The 26,484-nt window shown below is 40.2% G+C and overlaps 1 protein-coding gene across 2 annotated transcripts in view; it reads left to right on the top strand.

Moving 5' to 3' along the window:
- The window catches only part of SLC26A4 (solute carrier family 26 member 4), a 53,362-nt gene that overhangs the window by 5,713 nt on the left and 21,165 nt on the right, over positions 1 to 26,484 (top strand). For both annotated transcript variants that reach the window (XM_030932563.1, XM_010382433.2), the window contains 8 exons: positions 5,178 to 5,288; positions 7,397 to 7,581; positions 8,181 to 8,345; positions 15,396 to 15,548; positions 15,649 to 15,731; positions 21,085 to 21,232; positions 22,153 to 22,266; positions 26,354 to 26,431. In XM_030932563.1, the coding sequence (XP_030788423.1) occupies positions 5,178 to 5,288; positions 7,397 to 7,581; positions 8,181 to 8,345; positions 15,396 to 15,548; positions 15,649 to 15,731; positions 21,085 to 21,232; positions 22,153 to 22,266; positions 26,354 to 26,431 (1,037 nt within the window). The remainder of the gene's footprint in view (positions 1 to 5,177; positions 5,289 to 7,396; positions 7,582 to 8,180; positions 8,346 to 15,395; positions 15,549 to 15,648; positions 15,732 to 21,084; positions 21,233 to 22,152; positions 22,267 to 26,353; positions 26,432 to 26,484) is intronic.

Here is a 26,484-nt window from a genome sequence, read left to right as displayed (position 1 = left end):
AAGACCTGGAATATATTGTGCAGTAAGAATCACTGATGCATACTGATGAGTGTGGATGAAAATCACAGATGCCTCCAAGGTTGTTGGCTTGAGCAACCGGGTAGATCATTACATCATTTATCCAAATGGCAAAGACAGGCTGAGGAGCAGGTTTGGGATAGGAAATCAAGTTTCCTTTTGGATATGCTAAGTTTGAGATGCAGGGGTGAGGCCTCCAAGTGGAGATGCCACATAGAGAAGTGGGAGCTACTGCAAGTGTGAAGGTCAGAGGGGAGGTCTAGGCCAGACATAAAAATCAGGAAAGCATCGTTAAAGAGGTGATATTTACAAGAGTGGGAATGCCTGTGATTACCTAGGAAGAAAGGGCAGATGTAGAAGAAAAGAGAGCCAGAGTACTTAGAGGTTAGGAAGGCAAGGAGAGGGGCAGCCAAGAACCTGAGAAAGCTGGGCCCAGGAAGTTGAAGACAAAGAACAACCAAAGGAATGTGGAATCAGAAGCCAAAAGAGAAGGTTAAAAAAAAAAAATAGCATAGAGGGGATAAGAGTGTTGAATATGCCTGAGGGGTAGGGTATGATGAAGGATTACAGACTGCTTTTAAGAAGTTTTGCCATGAATCAGAGGGAGATAGAGAAAAAGATAGAGTGAAGGGAGAATTTGTTTTTCTCAGTATGGGAGATACTAGAACATATTTGTGAACCGATAGGAATGACCTAGTAGAAAGAGATCTATGGTGCAAGAAGTACAGGAGAAATAACTAGAAGCAAAGTAGCAAAAAGGGGCAAGCATGGAGGGGTTTGAGAACAGAATTAGGAGAATTACTCCTTAAAGGCAGGAGACATTTCTTCCCTTTTCAAAGGAAGATAGCCCAAATGGTGCAGATGAAGACAGGTTTGAAATTTTGATGAAAAGCAACCTGGGAGCATCTCATGGATTCTGTGTTTTCGATTAAAAGCAGAATATGTCTCTTAACTTTGAGTCTGGTGGAGAAGGGTTTGGGCAGATTGAGGTAAGTAGGGGAGGTTTGAACAGTTGTCTCAAAGAAAGGAGAGGCACACCCCCTGAGGAAATGTAATTGGGTCCCCAGGCAGTGTTGAGTGCCCATCTGGCACTTGTGGTCACCCATTTTACATGAAATTCATTAGCCCAGATGTAGATGGCTTCAGTTCAGTTTACCCAGCTGCTTGAAGGCTGTCGTGGAAAAGGTGGATGTTTGAGGTCAGCCAAATTGGGGTTTTGCCAGACAAGAAAAGGAAGGAAGGAGAGAGTGAAAAAAGAGAGTTAAGAATATCTGCAAAATTCCATGGCATCTATGTGGGCAAGGGTGGAAGTGAAGACAGGAAGGTGTGGAGGATAGGGAGAAAGTGGATCGGTTAATTGATTAGAAGCCTCATGAGCACAAATAAATGTTGCAATAAGGATTCTGCGGTAGGTGAGCTGGAAGGCTTGGTGGCTATAGGTTGAGAGAGGCTCAAAATTCAGATTTTGGAGGTGGTGTTGTGGTTTCCAGTGATGACAGTGTCCATAACGTAACCACTGGCTGAGCAGCTGAGTAGTAGAACAACTCTGAGAAGACCAGCTCAGGTTACTGGGAAGCCAGGAGGTTGCTAAGGATGATGGGATCTTTCTGATTTTAGTTATTAAAAAAATTCCCATCAGACAGCAAAAGATCGATGCAACTCTTGTAGGGCTATCTTTATTCACAGCTTTAAGGAGTCTGCTGTCTGCTTTCTCCTTTTGACTTTTATTTATTTGTTTGTGTAAGCAACAGAAATTTATTTCTGCAACATGAAGGTGCCTACAAACTCAGTTTCTGGTGACAGCCTGTCTCCTTGCTGCGTCCTCACATGGTGGAAGGCTTTACCTTTAGATGAAATTTAAATTTAATATAAATTTCAACTGTTTATTAGCACCTGCTTTATCAGTATATGTCACCATCCTGTACATCATGACTACCAACAGATAGATTCTATCATTTAAATCAATGGTTCAGATTTCTTTTAATTTTTTTTTTTTTTTCAGACAGAGTCTCTCTGTCACACAGGCTGGAGTGCAGTGGTATAATCTTGGCTCACTGCAACCACTGCCTCCTGGATTCAAGATATTCTTGAGCCTGAGCCTCCCGAGTAGGGGAAATTACAGGCGTGTACCGCCCCACCCCCAGCTACTTTTTGTATTTTTAGTAGAGATGAGGTTTCACCATGTTGGCCAGGCTGGTCTCGAACTCCTGGCTTCAGTGATCTACCCACCTCAGCCTCCCAAAATGCTAGGATTACAGGCATGAGCCACCACACCTGGCTCCAGATTTCTTTACAAATTGTGTAATTTTAAAACTGTTGCACCAAGTTTCTTTATAATTAAGATGATTACAATATATTTGAGTAGTAGTGGTCCCTAAATGGGACACTTTATATGAAAACTGAAAAGTTCCCCTTTTCCAGGCATATTAAGAACTGCAGAGCCCAGTTTAGGGAAATGGAAGTTTGAGAAGGACTTGAAAACTGTCCATATGAAATAGAGAAGTTGTGCTTTCATCCCCTGTTCCTTCTTTTCTTGTCTTCCTTCTGTGGAGTCACCTTCCTATTCTATTCCATGCTCTTGGGACTACTGACTATTGCAATTCCTGTTTGTGATTTATATATTAAAACAATTGCACTAATAGATATATTTTTCTAGAATACAAACTCCACAAGGGCAGAGACTCTGTTTTAACAGTGCCTGACACATGGTAGGTGCATGATCAACTGTTGTTGAATGAATGAATGCTCATTGTAGAAAACTAGAAAATACACATAAGGAACATGAAAACACACCTCCACCACAAACTAGAAATCTCCTCTGATCCTACCATACAGATAACCCATCAATATTTTAGTAAATATCTTCCTAGACACATAAATACATATCTATATAAAAGTATAATGAAATGTCTGGAAATAATAAGCACCAAATTCAGGATAATTGTTGCCTTCTGAGGGTGGAGGGAGGAAAGAGGATGTGATTGAGGAAGAATATACTGAGAGTTTCCACTGCATTGGCAGTAATTTATTTCTTAAGCTAGATAACGGATACATGAAAGTTTATTGTATTATTCATTGGGTATTGTGTTTCTTGTATATCTGAATTACTTCATATTACATTCAAAATACCTCCAGATTTTTTTTTCTTTTTTTTGAGATGGAGTCTTGCTTGTTCCCCAGGCTGGAGTGCAGTGGCGCGATCTTGGCTTACTGCAACCTCCGCTTCCTGGGTTCAAGAAATTCTGTGCCTCAGCCTCCCAAGTAGCTGGGATTACAGGTGCCCGTCGCTATACCTGGCTAATTTTTGTATTTTTTGTAGAGACAGGGTTTCACCATCTTGGCCAGGGTGGTCTTGAGCTTCTGACCTCGTGATGCACCCACCTCGGCCTCCCAAAGTGCTGGGATTACAGGTGTGACCCACCGCGCCCAGCCCCTCCAGATTTTTTAATGCATACACTCCCACAGGCTGGAGTGGGAATGTATTTTTTACAAAAGTGGGAGCGTACATACCTATCAGTTTTGAATCTTGATTTTACTCACTTTTTTCCTTTTTACTTCATATCTCTCCATGTTAGTGAATGTACTTCTGAGCATCACATCAATTTCATTTCATAGAATTACGGAGTATGAAGCATAACTTAGTTAACCACTTCCCCGCTTGGGGACATTCATCTGATAAGTGATATTGAGTGCGTGGGGGCCAGCATATTCAGGCTGTTGCCATTTTTAATAAACTACCATAAACATAATTCCTTATTAATGACTCAAGGGTCAAAAGGCTTGATTTTCTCTCATTGTGAGTGAGTGAAGGGTGAGGAGGTAAAACGGAGTAAGATATGCTGACTATCTAAGTATTTAACCAAGGAAAAGAATGTCATTATCCTCTTCTAACCCTCATGTAAACTAGAATGTTGATTTCTCTATCGCCAGAAATTCATGGGTTTGGGGGCTGCTGGCATTGCCTAGCGGAGGCGTTGGTCAACTTCATTAGGGTAGCGTTGTCTTGTCTGCTGCTGTGTATAATTATCATATTTTTTTCTTTAGATCTAACTTTTCTTCCCCCACCAAGAAAGGAGAAAGGGCAGGGTAACAATGACTGTGTCCCTCAGAACGCAGAGAAACACTGAGCTCAGACACAACTGCCTCTGTGCAAAACTGGTCTGAGCCTTTGTACTGAATCGACCAATATTTTTTTCCTTTTTTAGACACAAGGTCTTGCTCTGTTGCCCAGGCTGGAGTGCAGTGGCACGATCATAGCTCGCTGTAACCTCAAACTCCTGGGCTCAAGCAATCCTCCCACCTCAGCCTCCTTAATAAGGTCTACAGGCGTGAACCAGTATGCCAAGCTCATTCATTTTATTGTAGAGATGGAGTCTTGCTATGTTTTCCAGGCTGGTCTCAAACTCCTGGGCTCAACTGATGCTCCTGCCTATGGCGTCCCAAAGCACTGGGATTATAGGTGTGGAACACCGGGCCTGACCAAGTTTTTAATCAACAATTGACTTGATTGTTTTTTCCCACTGATCTGATTAGTGGACGACTGAATTACTGACCAATTGAGTCAATTCATCTGAGCAGGTGATGTTTGTAGATGCAATCATTGTTCCAGGTGATTTGGATCCTGTTCTGCATCCTAGCATAGCAAGTCTGTATGCAAAATAAGGAGACCAACTCAGGACAGGCTGATCTGTTGAAACTGTAAATTGAGAGTATCTGTGTAAAGACCCTTCTTTGTGCAGTAGAAAGACAGATGCTCCTCTACTTATCATGAGTTATGTCCTAATAAACCCATTGCAAGTTGAACATATTTTAAGTCAAAAATGCACTTAATACACCTAACCTATGGAACATCATCGCTTAGGCTATCTTACCTGAAATGTGCTCAGAACACTTATAATAACCTACAGTTGGTCAAAATAATCTAACACAAGCTTATTTTATAATAAAATACCGAATATCTCATGTAATTTACTGAATAACATACTGAAAGTGAAAAACAGAATAGTTGTATGGTTACTTAAAGTATGGTTTCTACTGAATGCATATTGCTTTTGCACCATCATAAAGTCAAAGTCATAAGTGGAACCATTGTAAGTTGAGGACTTTCTGCATACCTTAACTTTGGTTTGTGAATGTAATCACTTTGGATGTACTTGCAGGGATGGCATATGCCCTACTAGCTGCAGTTCCTGTTGGATATGGTCTCTACTCTGCTTTTTTCCCTATCCTGACATACTTTATCTTTGGAACATCAAGACATATCTCAGTTGGTAATTATAAGCATATTTTACAATTATATTTGCTCATGCTTAAAGTGTTTTGGCTATATTAAGTGCATTATACCTCTATTATGTTGGAGCAAAAGTAATTGTGGTTTTCACCGTTATATTTTTAATTGTGAAAACCGCAATTACATTTGCACCAACCTAATATATCTTTGTTAATGTTCTCAGGGAAATGGGATTTTAGTGTTTTGCCTACTTTTTCTATTCAATGATGTTAGGTAACTTTTTTTAATGAAGAAGAAAAATTGAAAAACTGAAAATGACAGCCTACCTTAACATTTTAGCATGTTTTGGTTTTTAAAATAATCCCAGCACTTTGGGAGGCCGAGACGGGCGGATCACAAGGTCAGGAGATCGAGACCATCCTGGCTAACCCGGTGAAACCCCGTCTCTACTAAAAAATACAAAAAAAAAACCTAGCCGGGCGAGGTGGCGGGCGCCTATAGTCCCAGCTACTCGGGAGGCTGAGGCAGGAGAATGGCGTGAACCCAAAAAGAAAGGCGGAGCTTGCAGTGAGCTGAGATCCGGCCACTGCACTCCAGTTTGGGCGACAGAGCGAGACTCCGTCTCAAAAAAAAAAAAAAAAAAAAAAAGAAATTACTAAGTATGTTCATCAAATACATATTCATGATTTAATTGAAGAGCATACTTATTTTAAATCACTAATATTAGAAGACTGGCAAAATCTTACCAAAACAATTTAGAAGCTAAGCTTGGCTTTCTTTCTTGGTATGGCTTATAATAAGTTTTCCTGCTCTTCCTAAAATTTGAATTCTCGTTTGTTAGAATGTCCTAGTAAATGAGTGTTTTAATGCTATTTTGTGACTTTGACATTTATACTAGAGAAAATTTTGCTCCTACATCCATCTGCTGGCTAGACATGTCTACCTCAATGATCCTCTTGAAATAAATGCAACCATCTACTTTATCCCCAACCCGTGTTTTTGTCCTTAGTTGTATTTCCTTAGAATGAGATCAGAAAGAGGTTACTGATTGAAAGAACTTCCTCACCTTGGAGAATCAATTAGTGTTGAATGCTTGGATGAGGAACATGGAAGCTGATTTTTCTCTTTCATATTCTATACATTGAGATATTCCAGGTGATTGGGGCTGGGTTTTGGGACCTCAAAACCATAAAGGCTTCCATGATGAAAGGGTAGAATCATCATCAACATCATAGATAAAAATAACAATAGTAAACGGAGCAGTTGCCAGAAAAAAATAATATTTTTTTAAAATATAAAATCTTACAGATTGACATTTGATATGAAAAAATGTTTTGTCTTACTAAAAGAGAAAGAAACTTCATACTCCTTTGCTATTTTTTTAATCCTAATTTGGACCCTTTGATATTGATCAAGATACTCTGATCCACAGAGATTAGGATATTGGACACTTAGGAAATTAATGAGATTATATGAAACAAAAATTGAGTGGAACAAGTAAACACTCAATGTATGTGCCACCTTTGCCAGAAAGCCTTTCCTGACAACTCTCATCCCCGTCCCCACCACCCATACACCTGAGGATCACACACAGACAGGTTAGACAACCTTTTGATATACTCACAAAGCATCCTGAATGTTGTATCATAATAATCTACCTACATGTCTCTCTCACCTGTTTCTGGGTCATGAATGCCTCAAGATATCTGCTTTTTTAGTTTCTTTTTGTTGTTGTTGAGACAGGATCTGGCTCTGTCACCTAGGCTGGAGTGTGGTGGTGTGATCTCAGCTCACTGCAGCCTCCACCTCCCCAACTCAAGCAATCCCCACATCTCAGCCTCCTAAGTAGCTGAGATCATAGGCACGCACCACCAGCTAATTTTTGTCTTATTTTGGGAGAGATAGGGTTTTACTATGTTGCTTAGGCTGGTCTGGAACTCCCGGGCTCAAGCAATCTTCCCACCTCAGTCTCCCAAAGTGCTAGGATTACAGATGTGAGTCACTGGGTCCGGCTTAGCTTCTTTCATGAACAAACAATATTTTCCTAGTCACAGCTAAATCTTTTATACATCTTTTAAATCCTATGCAGACACATTGAACATTTGTGATTAATGACTGATTAATTGTTAGAGACTTTTCTTTCCCCAGGACCTTTTCCAGTGGTGAGTTTAATGGTTGGATCTGTTGTTCTGAGCATGGCCCCCGACGAACACTTTCTCGTATCCAGCAGCAATGGAACTGTATTAAATACTACCATGATAGACACTGCAGCTAGAGATATAGCTAGAGTCCTGATTGCCAGTGCCCTGACTCTGCTGGTTGGAATCATACAGGTAATGAACTTACAAGTAAAATATAGATTGGTGTAATTTTTATTTGAAGTTAACTTTAAAGCATATAGACTTAAAGATTCTTCTAAAAACAAAACAAAGTAATTTTCTGGAACCCAAAATTATTTTATAAATTACATTGTTTTAGGTCAGATGCTAAAATAGACAGCAAGACCCCACTTATTAAGACTCACTCATCATCAAAGTCAGAGACAGAAAAAAGCACAGAAGAACATGTGTGATTCAATTGAGGATGAGAGAAGGGAAGTATATGAGAATCCATAAATGAGAAAAAAGTGTTCTGGTGAGCAGAGACACAGGACTGAAAGCCACAGAAATAAGCTATGGGTTTTTGCTTTTCTGAGTACATGTATAGAAATACTTCAAGGTTTTTATTACGCATCGTTTTCAAATTTTAGAGTGGTGGAGGGAGGGGAGTGATTAGGCATTAAGAAATTCGTGTTTTTTTTCCTACAAGTATTTTTGTGCTATAGGTAGGCTACTAGTGTTTTCATTGGTATTAAGCTTGATTTAATATTTCCAGAGAGTTAGTTTCTATCTCAGGCAAACATTTAATTTTTCTTTCCTTTTTCTTATCCTAGTTGATATTTGGAGGCTTGCAGATTGGATTCATAGTGAGGTACTTGGCAGATCCTTTGGTTGGTGGCTTCACAACAGCTGCTGCCTTCCAAGTGCTGGTCTCACAGCTAAAGATTGTCCTCAATGTTTCAACCAAAAACTATAATGGAGTTCTCTCCATTATCTATGTAAGTGTTGCTTCTTGCTCCAGGCATGGGTCACTGTTCATTCCAGAAACAACTGTATTCATTCTCTCTTTGAGTCTGGGCTGGGCGTGGTAGCTTGCACCTGTAATCCCAGCACTCTGGAAGGCTGAGGTGGGCAGATCGCTTGAGTCCAGGAGTTTGAGACCAGCCTGGGCAATACGGTGAGACGTCATCTCTAAAGAAAAAAAAAAAAAAATCCCAAAGTCCAAAAATTTGCCGGGTGTAGTGGTGTACACTTTTAGTCTCAGCTACTTGGGAGGTTGAGGTGGGAAGATCTCCTGAGCCCCAGAGCTTGAGGCTGCAGTGATTTGTGATCACCCCACTGCACTCCACCCTGGGTAACAGAACAAGAACCTGTTTCAAACAAGACCAAAACCAAAACCAAACAAAACTTGAATCTGGAGACCCCACATTTCTCTATGAATACTTTGGGAGCCATTGAAAACACTTGGTTGCTTCTCTAGAAATACTATTGTACTTAAAAACATTAATGAAAACAAAGTGGTCTAATGAATTAAAGGCTGCTCTGGAATGTAACAGACTTGATTTCTAGCCTCAGCTTTGTCTCTAACAGGTAAGTGACCCTGGACACATCATGTAGGGTTAGGGTGCTCATTGAAAGCTCAGGTTTAGAACTGGATGGACCTCGATTCAAATTCTGGCTCTACTGTCTACTAGCCATGTGAGCATATCACCATGCCTCAGTTTCCTTCTCTGCAAAACTGGGTTAGTAATAGTATATACCTCATTGGATTGTTAAATAAGAATACATAAGCACTTGGCCCAGGGGCTGGTACATAACAAGTACTCTAAATAAAGGAGTTATTTGAAATGATTATTTCAAGGCATCTTTTTTATTGGTGAAATGAAATGATTGGAGATGTATCTCTAAAAGCTTTTTCTAACCATGAGCGTTCATAAAATGCATAATGTAAACGTCTCAACAATTATAGATGAAAAGGAACATTAGATTCAGAGATGATTCACCATGCAAAAGAAATGCAAAAGCAGGATGTAGATCACACTAATTAGATTTGAAAAAGGTTTTGGATCTAAAAATGTGTTCTATATAAAGCATGTTATTGATGCTTGAAAAATGGTGATAATAGTAACATGATGTCATCCTAGCTTGGGGGAATGATATCATACAAAAACAATGTGTCAACATTAAGAATGGAGTTTGAGTCTTTAAAGTCCCACCTATTGGCTTCTAAAACAATGTAAGGCCATGTACACATATCTAAGAATTGGTGAGGTTGTCAGGAATTGCTCAATTTCATAACAGTGCCATAATCCCATACTATTACACTCCATCCATTCAACAAATATTACCAAGTGCTTACTACAGGCCGGGTACCACTCTAAGCAATGAGAATAGACAGAGGAGGCAGAATCACATAGTGATGAAGATCATGAGACCAGACGTGGTGACTCACACCTGTGATTCCAGCAGTTTGGGAGGCTGACATACGTGGATCACTTGAGCCCATGAGTTCGAGATCAGCTTGGGCAGCATGACAAAACTTTGTCCCTACTAAAAACACAAAAAAATTAGCCATGCATGGTGGCACGTACCTGTAGTCCCAGCTACTTGGGAGGCTGAGGTGAGAGGATCACCTGAGCTCAGGAAGTTGAGGCTGCAGTGAGCCGAGATCATGCCACTGCCTTCCAGCCTGGGTGATGGGAGTGAGACCCCATCTCAAACAACAATAACAACAACAACAAACAAAAAACCAAAAACAAACAAAAAAGATCACGGACTTTGAATTTCAACAGACTTGAGTTGGCATCTTGGTTCTCCACCCACTACCTGTGATGTTTATACTCAACCTCCCTAAGCCTCAGTGTCCTCAATTGTAAAATGGGAGTCGTAATAGTAACTACCTCTTAGAGCTGTGAGGATTGAGAAAGAAAATATGTGCAAGGCACTTAGCACAATATCTGGCACATAGTAAGAATTGAGTTTATTATTATTATTATCACAGATGAATAGACCTCATGAAACTCGCCGTTCATTTCCTCGGGACCCAGCCCATTAGAAGACATTAGCAAAAGTTTTTGATTCAGCATTATATGGGTCATTCTTCATACATTTTTCCTGTCAAATCCTCAGTTTTCTATTAAAAAAAAAATTTTTTTTGAGACAGAGTCTTGCCCCATTGCCCGGGCTGGAGTACAGTAGCACAGTCATAGCTCACTGCAACCTTCATCTCCCTGTGTCAAGCAATTCTTCCCCTCAGCCTCCTGAGTAGCTGGAACTACAGGCGTGCACCACCACACCTGGCTAATTTTCTTTTTCTTTGTTGAATTTTAGTAGAGGCAATATCTTGCTATGTTGCCCAGTTTAGTCTCGAACTCCTGAGCTCAAGTGATCCTCTTACCTTGGCCTCCCAAAGTTCCAGGATTACAGGAGTGAGCCACCATGCACAGCCCGTATTTTAAAATTAAAATTAAAAATTTTAAGATTTTATTTTGGTAGAGACAGGAGTTTTGCAATGTCGCCCAGGCTGGTCTTGAACCCCTGGCCTCAAGCAATCCTCTTACTGCAGCCTCCTAATGTGTTGGGATTATAGGTGTGAGCCACTACACCTGGCCAATCCTTAGTTCTTTTTGAGACTTCTGACTGCCTTATCTGGACAGGCTCTGTAACTTTTGCAGCCCCTGGCACATCTTGCTTTTTACTTACTTTTACATTTTCTTCATCAAGTGTTCATTCATTTATTCCTTCATTCTCATTCATTCAGTTTATCTATTCAATACACATATATTGAATACTTACCATGTGCCAGGCACTGTTCACTCCCTATACAAACCCAGTGACTCCTTAACCTACCAAGACATCTCTTACTGAGTATACTCACCTCATTAGGCAAACATTGCTAGACCTTCACCTACACAGATCACAGGAGGTCCAAACTAATCGTTGACCTGGGTCCATGGCCATTGCAGGACCCTTGCAGAACAGGAGAAATAGTTCTTCTGCTCTCGTAGGATTATGTTTAAGAAGAAACTTTCTGCAAATGATTTCACTTTGACAGGGACAAAAGTGACCATGAAACACTAGACCAAGATCAAAAATAGTTTTTAAACAAAGTGCAGTCATTATGTAACTTATTTCCTGTTGAATATTTTTATTGAAGTCTCAGTTTAGCATACAGCATAGAATTTTGCAAGAAACTCCACACAGGCCAGCCAAGTTGGAGAAGGTATTTCAATCATCCCTATGTGGTGGTGAATATAAGTTTGCTCTTCTGAAAAAAAAAAAAAAAAAAAAAAGATTCAGCACATCTGAAAATGATTGCATAGGGCTGAATGAGCTGCTTAGTCCCTGAACAGAGAATTTTGCTTATGATATTGCCATTGTAATTTTACATGAAAGAATCCTTCAATAAATGCAGAGTAGTAGAGGACTCTCCCAGGAAAGACTGTAAGATTGTTGTAAAATACTTTACCTGAAATGTTAACTAATCTTTGTTCTAAGGTTGCACTTTGGTTTGTCCTGCCCTCTCCCCCAAAGAGGTACTGACAACTAGAAATAACGAATGAAAAGAAATAGAGGAGGAAATATTAGGAGAAAAAGAAATAAGTTAGTTTACAAATGCCAGAGATACTGGATGTAGGAGGCAGAAGGGAGAATGACAGGATATTGGCAGCAATTTAGAATTAGTTAATATCCTTGATGCTACCATGTAGCTACTCGGTTATCTAAGTAAATCCCAGTCCACTTAGGGGTTGATTTCCCACCATTCAGTTTGAATGGTTTGTCTCAGTAGACAAGGGTGAGAGCCTTGAAAGCCACCACTAAGCTTGATTAGATTTGTTGCTTTGTACCTATTTCAGTATGTAAAATTTATACCATTATATTAAAGTAACACTTTAAGGATTGATCTATACATGTATACACAAAAGATATGGAAGGAAATGCCTGACAGCAAAAGGTGGTTGTGAAGGGTTTGTGATATTCTTGGAGATAAAATAAACAAAATAAATTCAGCTCCAATAGTAAACAGATCAATTTTCTCATACACATTATTGGGCATAATTTTTTTTCTTACGGCTTCATAAACTCAGGTAATCCTGGGCAAGAACAAAGAAGTTAGCTAAATGAAATTGTCCTAAAATTGTCCAAACACAGTAAAATATTATCTATTACCAAAAAGTTCATTATCATAATTTGAATTATTGGGAATACTAAGCTAAAATACAGAATCATATGGGTATCCATACTATTAACATATTTTATGGTATTTTAATAGTAAACTAAATTAGAAGTACTGTTCAGTGTTTTTGTAGAGTCTAATTTCCATGTTGTTAAGTATAAGCTGACTATTTTAGTTTACATGGTGAGTTTTATTTCTACACAGATTAAACTTTCCGTCATAGAGCTTGTCTTAAAAGATTCTGAATGATTACTTAATATGTAGGCAACTTATTTATATACTCAGATGCCTTGCATGATGCAATTGTGTAATATAAACTGATTTTGGTTTTTGAACCTCATGTTATACTTTTAATCCACCAGACATACTTTTTATTCAAAGGTCTAAGTGATTCTCATGGATTAAACTGGAATCCTGTAGTGATTATTTTTGTAAGGTAAAAATGTTTGTGTGATTGGGATAGTGATTCCAAATATTTTGTTTTTCAAGTTTCAATTTTTACATCTTCAGTTGAAAAGTACACTTTTAACGAATAGACAATTCATCAAAATGTGATGTCTAGCTCATGAATTAATCAGGGTCATCCATCAGAAAACTGATTATGTAAAGGACCAAACCGCAATGATAACCTTCAAGCCTCTGGGGTAGGTAGGGCTGTTTGCCCTGTGTTAAATGCCCTAAGTTCTTGTTATTGTGTCTGCTGGTGGTAGTTATCCCATTTTCTTTTTCACTCTGCTGTCCCCTGCATCATCTTGTTTCTGTCAGTGTATCTGCCTTTAGCAATTTTCAGTGACTCTGAAAAGCAGACAAAGTGAATTTGTTAGTACTGGGCTTTAAGTGAGAGCAAAAGTACCCTTGGAGTGAAAGTTCAAGAGTCTTCCTACAAGTTAAATGCCCAGACTCTAGTCCAAGGGCTTGGTGGGAGGTATTCTACTTGCATAATAACTTCTCCCCCATTCCCTTACTCTTCTTGATTGTGTTCCAGAGAGTTGAGGTTGCTGGCAAAGTGACTCCTAGATTACTTAAGGTTCATTAAGTACTTAAAGTTCATTCAGTTCATACATAATTGTCATCAAATTATGATTATAATTATTTTAAAAGTAGTTTATCTGTGAAAATAAGTAAAATACATGTGATAAACTATAAGATGCTCCATTCTTTTATCTTCCTATAAAATATGTCTACAAAGAAGCTCATTTAAAGAAAAGTTTTCGGCCGGGCGCGGTGGCTCAAGCCTGTAATCCCAGCACTTTGGGAGGCCGAGACGGGCGGATCACGAGGTCAGGAAATCGAGACCATCCTGGCTAACACGGTGAAACCCGTCTCTACTAAAAAAAAAATACAAAAAATACTAGCCGGGCGAGGTGGTGGGCGCCTGTAGTCCCAGCTACTCGGGAGGCTGAGGCAGGAGAATGGCTTGAACCCGGGAGGCGGAGCTTGCAGTGAGCTGAGATTGCGCCACTGCACTCCAGCCTGGGCGACAGAGCGAGACTCCGTCTCAAAAAAAAAAAAAAGAAAAGAAAAGAAAAGAAAAGTTTTCTTCACTGGAAGACTGTCTCAAAGAACTGTCTCAACGATACCTTCTTTAATAATGCCTTCTATAGGACTGAGGTTAATATAACAAAGATATTAGAGTTCTTCCCTGGGATTCTTCCTTGCTAATTTCCTTGAAAACACCCTTGATTCCCAGAAGTCTCCTATTTACAAAACAAAACTAGTTTTTCTTGAATTGATTCACCTGTCTACTTAAAGATTTTTTTTTTTTTTTTGGCCAGCTGTGGTAGCTCATGCCTGTAACCCTAACACTTTGAGAGGTTGGGCAGGAGGATTTCTTGAGGCCAGGAGTTCGAGACCAGTCTGGGCAACAAGTGAGACACCGCCCACCCATCCCCGCCCCCCACCCAGATCTCTACAGAAAATAAAATAGCCTATTTATTGTAGTCTCTACAATAAATAAAATAAATATAGATGCCTGCCTGTAGCCTCAGCTACTCTGGAGGGTGATGTGGAAGGTTGCTTGAGCTCAGGAGTTTGAGGCCACTGTATTCCAGCCTGGGCAACAGAGCTCAAAAAAAAAAAAAAAAAAAAAAAAAAGTAGTGTTATCTTAGTTCAAGTTTGATACATAAAATTAAGTACCAAATTTATTTCCAAAAATTTATGCTTGGCCTGTATGTCAATTCAATAGCCTTTCTTCGCCATAAAGAATGAATCAGTCTACCTGTATCCACATATGAAGTATTTTAGGATTTTTTGTTATTTGGTTATTATCTGTATCATTCAGGTTTAGGAAAGAACTTTACCTAAAATACTGGCTAATTGTGACAAAAAAAAGGAAGATAGAAAGAAAGAAAACACACACACATGCACACACACACACAAACCAACCAACGGATCAACCAGGAGTTTCAGGTTTATCAGCCTTTAGTTTCAATGCTATATCACCATAGTAAAAATCAGGCTACTTGATAGCACCTAGAAGTGCATTTTAAAATACAAACTTGTAAAGCTTTTCTGCAAGTAAAAGGTAATATGTTTATAATGACATTTTTTTCTTGTAAGACATCTTTATTATTATCATAAAAAATACACAGAAGCAAAAATAAGAATGTAGAAATCATCCAATTTTTCCTTCCCAAGTAAATGATCATTAAAAACTTGGTATATATATATATAGCAGCAATTATATGTATGTAATGGTCTCCGTATCAACCAACACATTTTTATCATTTTACTGAAACTTTTGAGTGTTGTTTGACTCTGATATCATGGTTTTTCATGTGGGAAGATTCATATGAAAATTGGTTGTGTGTGTGTGTGTGTGTGTGTGTGTGTGTAGCAACAGGAAGTATATAAAATTATTTTTTTTTATAGACGCTGGTTGAAATTTTTCAAAATATTGGTGATACCAATCTTGCTGATTTCATTGCTGGATTACTCACCATTGTCGTCTGTATGGCAGTTAAAGAATTAAACGATCGGTTTAGACACAAAATCCCAGTCCCTATTCCTATAGAAGTAATTGTGGTAAGTAAAATATGTAGTTAGAAAGTTCAGCATTATTTGGTTGACAAGCAAGGAATTATTAAAACCAATTCAGTTTTTAACATCTTTTGTTTTATTTTAGACGATAATTGCTACTGCCATTTCATATGGAGCCAACCTGGAAAAAAATTACAATGCTGGCATTGTTAAATCCATCCCAAGGGGGTGAGTGTGGTGTTCCTCTTAGACAGTACTAATACATTAAGTCAGTAAGTCAGTCCTTTTTATTTAAATGAAACCTTTTATTAGAAGCTTCATTTCACTGATGCTCCTTCAATAGTCCTATTTGTGTGTGATCTTGAAGAAACAACCATAAGACAAACAGTATATGTGTAGATAAACACAAGCCATTTGTTTAAAAGCAGCCCCTATATGCTCTTTTTTCTTCATTTTCTTAAAACATGGAAAACATGTACGGTTAACACCAGACTCCTGATTTAAACTTATACATAACATTATAATATAATATAAATAGAATCATTTCTTAGTAACATCTATTGCACTGTGAACAATCTGCTTAAGGAATCAGGGACATCTGGCCTAAACTCTCTACCATTTAGTTTAATCAATTTTAGATAATAATTATATCCCTCCTACCTATAAGTAAATGCATTATCTTCAAGGGAAGTTTTAGAAACGTTTGGTAGTTTGGTGAATTAGAAGAGTAAAAGACCTAGGTCCTTCATTCATCTTTGTCACTTTCCAGTTTTGTGACTTGAGGAGATTCTCCTATGTAAGACAAGGATAATGAAAACAGCTGAAGCCTCAACTCGTTGTAAAACACCAGTGAGATCTCTCATGAAACGAAGAGTAGACAAGATACCCTATACCATAATTTTCTTATATGGGGTTACAAAGGAAGCCTAGATGTTTATTGTATTTGTAACATTCACTCATAACATTTAAGACTAGACTTGCTGTTAATCAAGAAGTACTAGTTTTCCCCAAGACTAGAAGAGTGTGGTACCAGTGTTTCTACCAGGAAAGGGAGTGGAGGGAAGGGAAGGGCATGGAGCCACTGTTTGGTACCAGGGTTTGTTTTCCATGCTCTTAATAGAAACTTCCTCAGGCAAGCTTATTCCCAGAGCTTATTCTACAGGGAACTGCTGTATTCCTGTTTGATGAATCTTATAATTTCTTCTAATATCTGTTCCAAACTATTTGAAAAAGCACAGCTGGCTACATGGGACTTAATTTACATGCTATCCATTATAGTGTTTCTCAAACTTACCTTTTTGTAAGAATCACATGGGATCCTTTTTCACACAGATTCCTGGTTCCCACCCCAAACCTATTGAATCAGGCTTTCCAGAGGACGGGCTCAGGAATTAATATTTTTCAAAAGTGCCTCAAGTGATTCTTGCCCCCAAGGAAACTGGAGAAACTCTTTAAGAGAGGATCAACAAATCTAATCTAACAGTTAGATGATTTCATTAGTTAGAAACAATTACAGAAAAAGATACTTTACAGGTCTCTTTTGTCAGGCTTCCTAGGATGTATCAAGTTATAGGTGGTCCACAGAGCAGGCCCTGTCCCATCCATCCGTGTTCCATTAGTTGGTTTGGGGAACTAATTTCTTCTGCCCTAAATTATCCCTCCAGGTCCTCTGCAGAGCCTTCCTGTGCGCTCCTCCTGAGAACAGATTTCTAGCCTCTCGCCCTTGAGTTTAATGAAGCTGAATCCTTTGACAGACCACCTGGTCAGCTTGGTCAGCTAATCTAACCTGCCTGGCCCCAGGGACTTTAAGCTCCTCCACAAGGGCAGTGACCCCATTTGTGTTGTTCAGCTCTGTCCCAGAGCACAGAGCTCATCTCACAGTAAGCTCTCAGAAAACACTCGGTGAAGGAATAAAATAGCCAAGCCTATGTCATTATAAATAAGCCACAACAAAGGCCTTGGTTATCCGATCTCACTTGGTAGCACAGAAGCAATTCTGACAATATTAACAAACCTGAAAAAGAAAGGGTGGGGTGGAGAGATTGGAAAAGAGCAAGCAGAGTATGAAAGTGGCCCTGAGGTGAGCACAGCGAAAGGAAGAGGGACAGAGAGATTGTGATATGCCCCCTTTTGAGCTCCTTCCTGCTTCAATCCTCCATTAAGGCTGCTGCTGGTAGCTCCCTTTATCCTATTGAGGGTCGGGACCATATGTTAGGATCACTCTGTCCCCAATAACAAAGCCCCATTGGACAGCCAAAAACAGTGGCTCCATGCCCTTCCCTCCACTCCCTTTCCTGGTAGAAACACACAACTTTTCCTTGTCCAGTCAGCATCTAAGCATGCCACTAGGATTCACTCATTCTCTCATCCTGGGTGCTTTCTTAACCAGCAGACACTACGAGGGCCAGTCATGTGCCTGTCTTCTCATGCAACTGGTCCTTATCCGCAATTCGTAATCTGTCCAGTTCCTCACTCATCCTGCCTTAGGCTTCTCTTTTACCTCTTCTGTTATAGTGTTGTGTGTGTGCGTGTGTGCATGTGTGTGTATGTGTAAACCCATAACAAGATTCTGTCTTCTAAATTTTAATCCCTATTCACTCTCTGGCCTCCTGTCCTTGCCAGTTCCAGAGGTCCCCTTGTTGCCATGTTTGTTACTCTCTTTTTTCTTTTCTTTAACAGAGTCTCACTCTGTCACCCAGCCTGGAATGCAGTGGCATGATCTCTGTGGGGTGTGTGTGTTTGTGTGTGTGTGTGCAAATCCATAACAAGTTTGATGACTCTGTCCTCTAAATTTTAATCCCTATTCACTATCTTGCCTCCTGTCCTCGTCAGTTCCAGAGGTCCTCTTGTTGTTGTATTTATTACTCTTTCTTTCTTTCATTCCCTTCCTTCCCTCCCTTCCCTTCGCTTCCTTTCCCTTCCCTTCCCTTTCCTTTCTTTCTTCCTTCCTTCCTTTCTCTTTCTTTCTCTCTCCTTTCTTCCTTTCTTGCTTTCTTGCTTTCTTTTCCTTTCCTGAAACAGAGTCTCACTCTGTCACCCAGCATGGTATGCAGTGGCATGGTCTCAGCTCACTGCAACCTCTGCCTCCCAGGTTCAAGCGATTCTCCTGCCTCAGCCTCCTGAGTAGCTGGGACTACAGGTGCACACTACCATGCCTAGCTAATTTTTAGTAGAGATGGGGTTTCACCATGTTGGCCAGGCTGGTCTTAAACTCCTGACCTCAGGTGATCCACCTGCCTCGGCCTCCCAAAGTGCTGGGATTACAGGCTACTGTTACAGACCCCTTTTGTCAGGTTTCCTATCATGTACCAAGTTATAGGTGGCCCACAGAACGTGCCCTGTCCCATCAATCTGGGTTCCATTAGTTGATTTGGGGAACTCAAGCCTACTGTTGTTTTTAAAGTATGTGCTTTGCACTTGTACTTGAAAGCATAGCACAGGGGCAAAGCCAACAAAACCACAGGGGTTTTTTCCTGGCTGCTTTCTGAGGGCTACTCTTCTCTAGCTGGAGTGGTGGTGCGTTTGCCAAGTGTTCAGACCCAGTCTGAAGTATTCTGGTATTCTGTTTGGTATTCTGTTTATGACACTGGCCTGTTGTTTGTGGAATTTTGGGCCCTTCAGGGTTCACTTCTCCCAGTCTTCATATTTTCAGATAAGTGTGTGTTCACATGCTCACTCCCCTTGGGCTCTTGGTAGTGTTGTCTCATGATCAGGCCTGACATGCTTGGCTGGGGCCAAACAGGCCCACTGAGCAAAAGATTTGGAGAGTTATGTCCACAGAAGGCGGGCAAGGGCAAGGAAAAAAGGCTTACTTACAGGTCATTATAAGATATCCAGACGGGACTTCAGTTGGTTTGGGGGCAAATTGGTTTGGGACTTCAATTGGTTTGGGGCAAATAATTGGCACACTTAAGGTTCAGCAAGACAGCAGACATGAGTGGCAGGAGTATGACAGACTTAGGTTCTCCCAGTATATACCGAGAACCTACTATATGTGTAGACACTAATTACTTTGAATCTTATGAGAAGAGTATACAGTCCCCATTTGGCAGTTGAGGAAACCGGGAAGTGGTGGGTTTAAATAGCATGCCCAAAGTCATTTGAGAGTGATTCTGGTCCTTCGACTTAAGTCTTTGCACTTTACACTTTGCAACCCTGGATAATCAAGGATCAGGTTATATTTGGAGAACTAGGCAGCCAGGCAGGCAGTGTGCATTAGGCTGCTGTCAAAACTAAACTGTATGTGAAACTGGAAAGTTACCCTGACAAGTCCAAGTGACCTGAAGTAGGTCATCCAAGTGACTGGGTCTCAGGAGCAAGTCACGAGCCTGTTTTGAGAAGTGTGGTCCCAAGTCACATCCCAACTAGCAGGTGATGTGATGCTGAGTCACCCAACTGTTGGATCAGGGTTTCCAACATCCTGTCTGTCTATAGATGGGGTTCATTCCAGAGTCTCCTTGTAGGGTAGGATGGGATATAAGGAGAAAAGGAGTCTGAAAATTGACCTCACTGGTAGGGAGAGTAAGGCTGCAAGGGCAGAGAACCAGACAGATCTTATTAGGTAGGAAATAATCTAATATCTAACATTTAGACCTGGACCCACTAACTGACCTCAAGCAAATCATTTCACGTTTCCAAGTCTAAGTTCCTTTATCAACAAAACAAGAGAGGTGGATTTAACAATACCTAGGATGCTTGCTAGGTTTAACTTTCTCTACGGTTTTCTCTAAGAACTTTATTTCTATTTTATTTTTACCACTCTTCTCTAATTATAGGGGAAAATGCAGTTTCCTTATTAAAGAAACTTTAGGCATAAGTGAGGTAGGTCGAGGAGACATTTCATGGCTGGGGGCCTCTGGAATTACACCGTATGGAGAGTCATCAAGACAGGTCCATCTCCCAAATTTTCATATTTGAGACAACCTCATGATGTAACCTGCAGGTTAATTTTTTTATACGGTTTGTAGGGTAGCTCTGGTTTTGTCAAACAATAGTCATTGGACTCCACAATCATTGAGATATTTTAGTCACTGTGGAGCATTGTGATAATTACATTAATTTAATCTTTTTTGCCTTAAGAAGATTTTAAATGTCATAGCTCTCAAAAAAGATTTTCCACTGAACTCTTTTAGCATCATACACTCTTTGTCTCTTTAGCAGACCTGATACCTCTTTATACACAGTAAATCTCGTATTATGGCTAAAATCTCTTTTAAATTCAAAGACCTTTAAGATGGAATTGTGGAAGGAGAAACACTAACATGTGAAATGGCATGGATGGGGCTGTATGATATTAAAGAATCAGTAACAGCAGATTTATTCATGTGAGAGACATAGAAGAGGCAGCATGGGTAGGCTCGAAAATAGAGGACAAAGAAATAAGCCAGTGAGATAACACCAACTTCTGATTAAACATTATAAAAGCTGCTACTACCATGTATATATTTCAAGTGCTTTTTGTTCTTTTGGATCAAGTACTTTCATGTCTAATATGTGACTGAGTGGATATAGCATTTGATGAGATGGGGAAAAAGAATGGTGGTCAAATCTTCACAGCATTTTTCATTTAAAAACTCACTAGGTTTTTGCCTCCTGCACTTCCATCTGTGAGCCTGTTCTCGGAGATGCTGGCTGCATCATTTTCCATCGCCGTGGTGGCTTATGCTATCGCAGTGTCAGTAGGAAAAGTATATGCCACCAAGTATGATTACACAATCGATGGGAACCAGGTATGGGTGCCCTTTTACTGAACTGGTTTTATAGGGCTGGAAACAGGAAAAAACATAAATGGAAAAGATTTTGCAGTCAGCTAAAGAAGGGGTTGGATTTTTTCACCAGATCTTATTGGGTTGGTTTTCCTCTCGTGTTTGCTAATTAGAAATTATTTTGGAATAGACACACTGTATCACTTTGCTTTTTTAAGAAATAAGTTGAAATAACACTAATTTTAAAAGAGCTGATTCAGTCAGGCCATAAATAACATTCAAAGTGAACATATTAGGTCAGAAAGAGAATTCTTCATGTAACCCAGTACCTCTTGGCAATTATTTTTAATGGCAGTTATAATATGACAAAACAGTGCAACAAACATTAATAATAGTTGTGACCACTTTACATTGAGGTGGTTCACTGTGCAGTTAATATATACAGGCAGTTTTTGTAGGTATGTGAGACATTGCCAGGTAAGCTGATTTCACACTGCTTACAAATTTGCAAGTTCTGTATCTATACGTTTCTGGAGATACAGTATAGCAATGACAGCAGTTAAATGGTTAGTAATCAAGCAGAATAACAGCACTGCTAGTCGTAATATGCTTCATAGCGAATATTCAACCACAGGAAAACACTTTATGTGAGAGCTGCAGACATTCCATTCACTAGGCAGTGAAAAAGCTTAGCAAACGATCAGGTGCTATTTCTTGTCAACTTTAAAAATTATCGAGAGCACTGAGACCACTCTCGGATTGTATGGAGTCCAAACTCCTGATGTCGTACAAGGACCCCAAGTACCTATCACGGTAAAAATTAAACTGGACCACCAGGCAGGGTGCATGGGAATTTTCGTTCTTAATGTACTTCCTGAAATACTCAGCGAAGGTCTTGCAAAGATTCAATTTGTAGGATCGTTGTCATCCAGTCTCTCCCTTAGGAATTCATTGCCTTTGGGATCAGCAACATCTTCTCAGGATTCTTCTCTTGTTTTGTGGCCACCACTGCTCTGTCCCGCACGGCTGTCCAGGAGAGCACTGGAGGAAAGACACAGGTAGGAGCAACAGCCTTGTGATATCCATCTCAGAACACAAGCCGAGTTGTGGCAACCGAGGAAGGCTGACACAGAGCTTAGCAGGACAATTCACCTTTCAGACTTGTACTTCCTAATCTGATTCACCTCAGGCCTATTCCTTTTATTCCACTCCCTTACCAAAAATCTCTTAACAAAACAACATGTATGGTTTTCTGATACAGCGATTCTCAAATCTATTTGTGTCAGTGCTCACCTGGCTTGTAGCTACACTTACCTGCTTCTCCATGGTCAATAACAACCGACAAGGAATCAGTAATGAAGGATGCTGAGTTTTGTTAATTTGTTACCTGGGAGACAGATGGCCTAGTAAAAGTGCTTCCTAGCTTTAGGAGTTACTCTATTTTCAGGAAAGTGAAAAGCTCTATTCACATTTCCTTTACAAGGATCAGGAACTTCCTCCAGGGCCCTTGGTCCAACAGAACAACAGCTTGCTAGCCAAGAATATTTTTGTTGTAACATTTTTGGCATTTCTTCCTGAGTAAGATTCGTGTTCTTGAAGTTCTGCATGTGGGTTTAATCTTATCTTTTAAATGTGGTTTGCAGTTGTTGCCTTTACAAGGTGGCCAAAAAGCCAGCATCCTAGTTAATCTCTGGATAATCCCTCCTTCAGCATTCAGAAAGCTCAGGAGCCATGCTCAAAGGCCACTCTTTCCAGCAGGACACAATTGAAGAGACCACACCAAGCAGATGGTCACAAGGGACAGACTCAGGAATTGTGCTTCTGTCTCTTGTGCCTTGAGGGCCTTATCTTCCCAACACAGAAAGAACTATTGTTTAGGAGTAAGAAGTACATTGAGACTACAAAGAACAACAAACCCAAACTACATAGTGCAATATATACACACACACAAGCACACACACATAGTCTTCAAATGGGTTTTATTAAGGCGGGGATGCTTAAAAAATAAATGTAAGTCGGGCACTGTGGCTCATGCTTGTAATCTCAGCACTTTGGGAGGCGGAGGTGGGCGGATCTATTGAGGTCAGGAGTTCGAGACTAACCTGGCCACATGGTGAAACACCTTCTCTACTAAAAATGCAAAAATTAGCCAGGTGTGGTGGAGGATGCCTGTAATCCCAGTTACTTGGGAAGCTGAGGCAGGAAAATTGGTTGAACCCGGGAGGTGGAGGTTGCAGTAAGCTGAGATCGTGCCATTGCACTCCAGCCTGGATGACAAGAGCGAGACTCTGTGTCAAATATATATATATGAGAATAACTGAAAAAATGAATGACTCCAACAAAAAAACGAATGACTTGCCCAGGGAGAGCTTTAATTGTCCCCAATATGCATGTGATGCTCCTTTCCTATTTATAATGGATCTTGTGACAGACTTGGAAGAATTGGCCTCTTCTAGTTTTGGGGCTGCTTTTCAACAAAAATTTTTATTTTCAGAACTTTTCTTAATTTGTTTTTTTGTTGCAAATATTTCCAGCTCTGAGGGAGCAGGTAAAATAATACAGCTCATATCCGGAGGCATAGCCAGAGATCTGTGGTCAAGGGGAAGAGGTCAGAGCCAATTTCCAAAGCTGTGCCCATTTCAGGCTGCAGCTGTCAGCAGCAGGAGCTTCTGCTGCTTTCATTTGAGACGGAGCATTGCCAAGCTCTCCAGAGCACATGGTCTTCAGCGGGTGCACGCAAATCTCAAACTGCTGATGTCCATTCTCCTGATGTTACCTCCAGGCTCAAATGAGGCATGGGCTGGCGGTCCCAGTAAGAACGCCCATGTAAAGTGACCTCCTTGGCAGAGGGTTTGGAGGATAATGGTGTTCTGGTAAGCTAATACCCCCTGCCACATACTGGCATGTATTATATTTAGGAATGAAGGATGCCAGGATTTCAGCATTAAAGAATGAAACGAGTGAAGAAATGGCTTGATATTTAATTATTGAAATGTATACTAAATTCTGGGGTTAAAAGTCTAAGTGCCTGAACTGAAATCCAGGGACTGATGGACAAATAAACTGGCAGGGCTTCTCTTATGTGGCTTCTTGTGTTTTCTCTTATGTTGGAACTTTGGTTTCAGCATCTACAAAATGGAAATGAGAATTGCATACATCTCATAGGGATAGTGTGAGGATTAAATAAGAAAATGTAAAGTCTTAGCACATACTTGTAAATGCTCATTGTTTCACTCCTTTAGGTAAGAATAGCATCTTAGCATCTATGATACATATATTGTGTCTGGCACATAAGAAGCACCTGGCATATATTTGCTGAATGAATGAATGGAAGAATGAGTATTGGTGGACACGAACTATTTTTAGCACATCTACAGACTGTAGAAGAATTAAACATTGGAACCTTTTCTTTCCCTCACCCCCATCTGACTTCTACTGACTCACAGAAAAGTAATTCTGATTACAAACCACTCTTTAGCTCTGATTACCCCCTCCCTTAATAGAATAATTTTTTAGTAACTGAATCTGCTTGTAGATATAAAGTCTACAGAGTTTCTCACAAACAAGCCTTATCAAGTAAGTACAAATAATTGATCACTCACCGATTTTAATATAGTGGCCAAAATTAGCCTTGGCCTCCCATCATTGGAGACTAATTATGACATATACTTGGCAAGTAGGTGGTCACTCTCCTGACATGAGTTTGGCAGCTGACTGTGCTCCTTGTCCCCAAATCTCCATATCTTTCTCCAGTTTACAGAGCTCCACATCCACAGTGAGATGCAAGTGGCTCAGTAAATACTGGTTGAGTAATTGCATGCAAGGAAGGAAGGGAGGAATAAGGGAAGGAAGGAAAAAAGAAACTGGAAGGAAGGAGAAGGGAGAGGAAGGGAAGGGATATGAAGGAAAGCAAAGAGAAGGGAGGGAAGGAGGATATCAGCTTCTCTGCTTAGGAGAGGGGGAAGAGCACCAGGGAACTGGGAATCTAGGGTGGGGATAGGAAGAGCATAGAAAAGGCAGCCGGACATATGAAGCACACTTTTTAGTACCTCGTACACATCATATTGCCTCAGGCTGACCCAACTATAATCTAAATATGTTTAGATTAATTTTCCAGATCAATTTGCCAGGTGGAGCAAATGCTTTCTAATTTTCTGTTTATATTTGCTGTGTCTGTCTCCTGTAACTCAGACCTCTTGCACTAGGCAGTACTTGTGCTCAACACAATCTTCCCTGTTGCTGCCCCTCTGATTGCTTTGCTTGTAGTTCTCTGCCTTCTTTTCTTCTTTATTTCAGAGCTTCTAATCTTCACCTTGGCTCTGCCCCTGCTGTCTCAACAGAGAATTCATTGGTCATCTAATCAAACGAGAGAGTAGTCCCCACCCCCTCAGTCTCTCTCCTGTTTATGGATCTTAGGAGAGCTACTTTTGCTAGCAAAGGTAAAGTTTCTGAAGCTTCCTTTTACCCCTGCTATTGCCCTGTCACTCCATAGCCACTGTTTCAGGCTGCCTTGGGGCAAAGCTCTGAGCCTGCCTCCATTCAACTGTGCGAGGAAGCAGGAGACACAATCCCATCTCTCAATGTGCCAATGTGGCATTTTTTGAATTTGCAATAGGATGAGTAAATTTATTTTCTCTGAGACTTTAATGAGACCATGTGCTACAAGTATGAAGCGTTATCAGAGTTGCTATTATAGCTGCAGCTTCAATAATGCAGAGGAATCAGCTATGTGCCATGAGAATTTATTTCCCAAGAATATGACAGTGATCTCTGTTGTTGGGAAAGGGGGGTTGGTCCATGTTTCCTGCCATGGCAAATAACTAGAAGGCTGGCCTGAATAAATGCCGAAACCACAGCTGTGTACTATCTCCAAATAAAATCCCTGTCAAACTGGCTTTAATTTCATGGGATCAGCTTCCATATGTTCTTTAACTTCTCTGCCATAGCATATATAGATACCATTTTTGTTGAGTTTTGTAGTTTGAGCAAATAACTCTCACTTTTCTCTACAGTATTGAGCAGAAGGGGGAGGCAGGGAAGTATGAAGTGTGTCTGTGAACAGGCTGTCTCATACACACATCCAGTGAGCTGAAAGACACAAGGGAGAAGAACGAATCCTTTTCATGGGAGGTGTGTGTCTTCCAGGTTGCTGGCATCATCTCTGCTGGGATTGTGATGATCGCTATTCTTGCCCTGGGGAAGCTTCTGGAACCCTTGCAGAAGGTATAACCCTGCTTCTCGGCATACCAATTGCATAATTTCCCTTCACTACTCTG

Source organism: Rhinopithecus roxellana, chromosome 6, assembly GCF_007565055.1.
Source record: "Rhinopithecus roxellana isolate Shanxi Qingling chromosome 6, ASM756505v1, whole genome shotgun sequence".
Lineage (NCBI taxonomy): Eukaryota > Metazoa > Chordata > Mammalia > Primates > Cercopithecidae > Rhinopithecus > Rhinopithecus roxellana.
The sequence above is the reverse complement of the archived record's forward strand: the minus strand, read 5'-3'. Positions and strand labels throughout refer to the sequence as shown.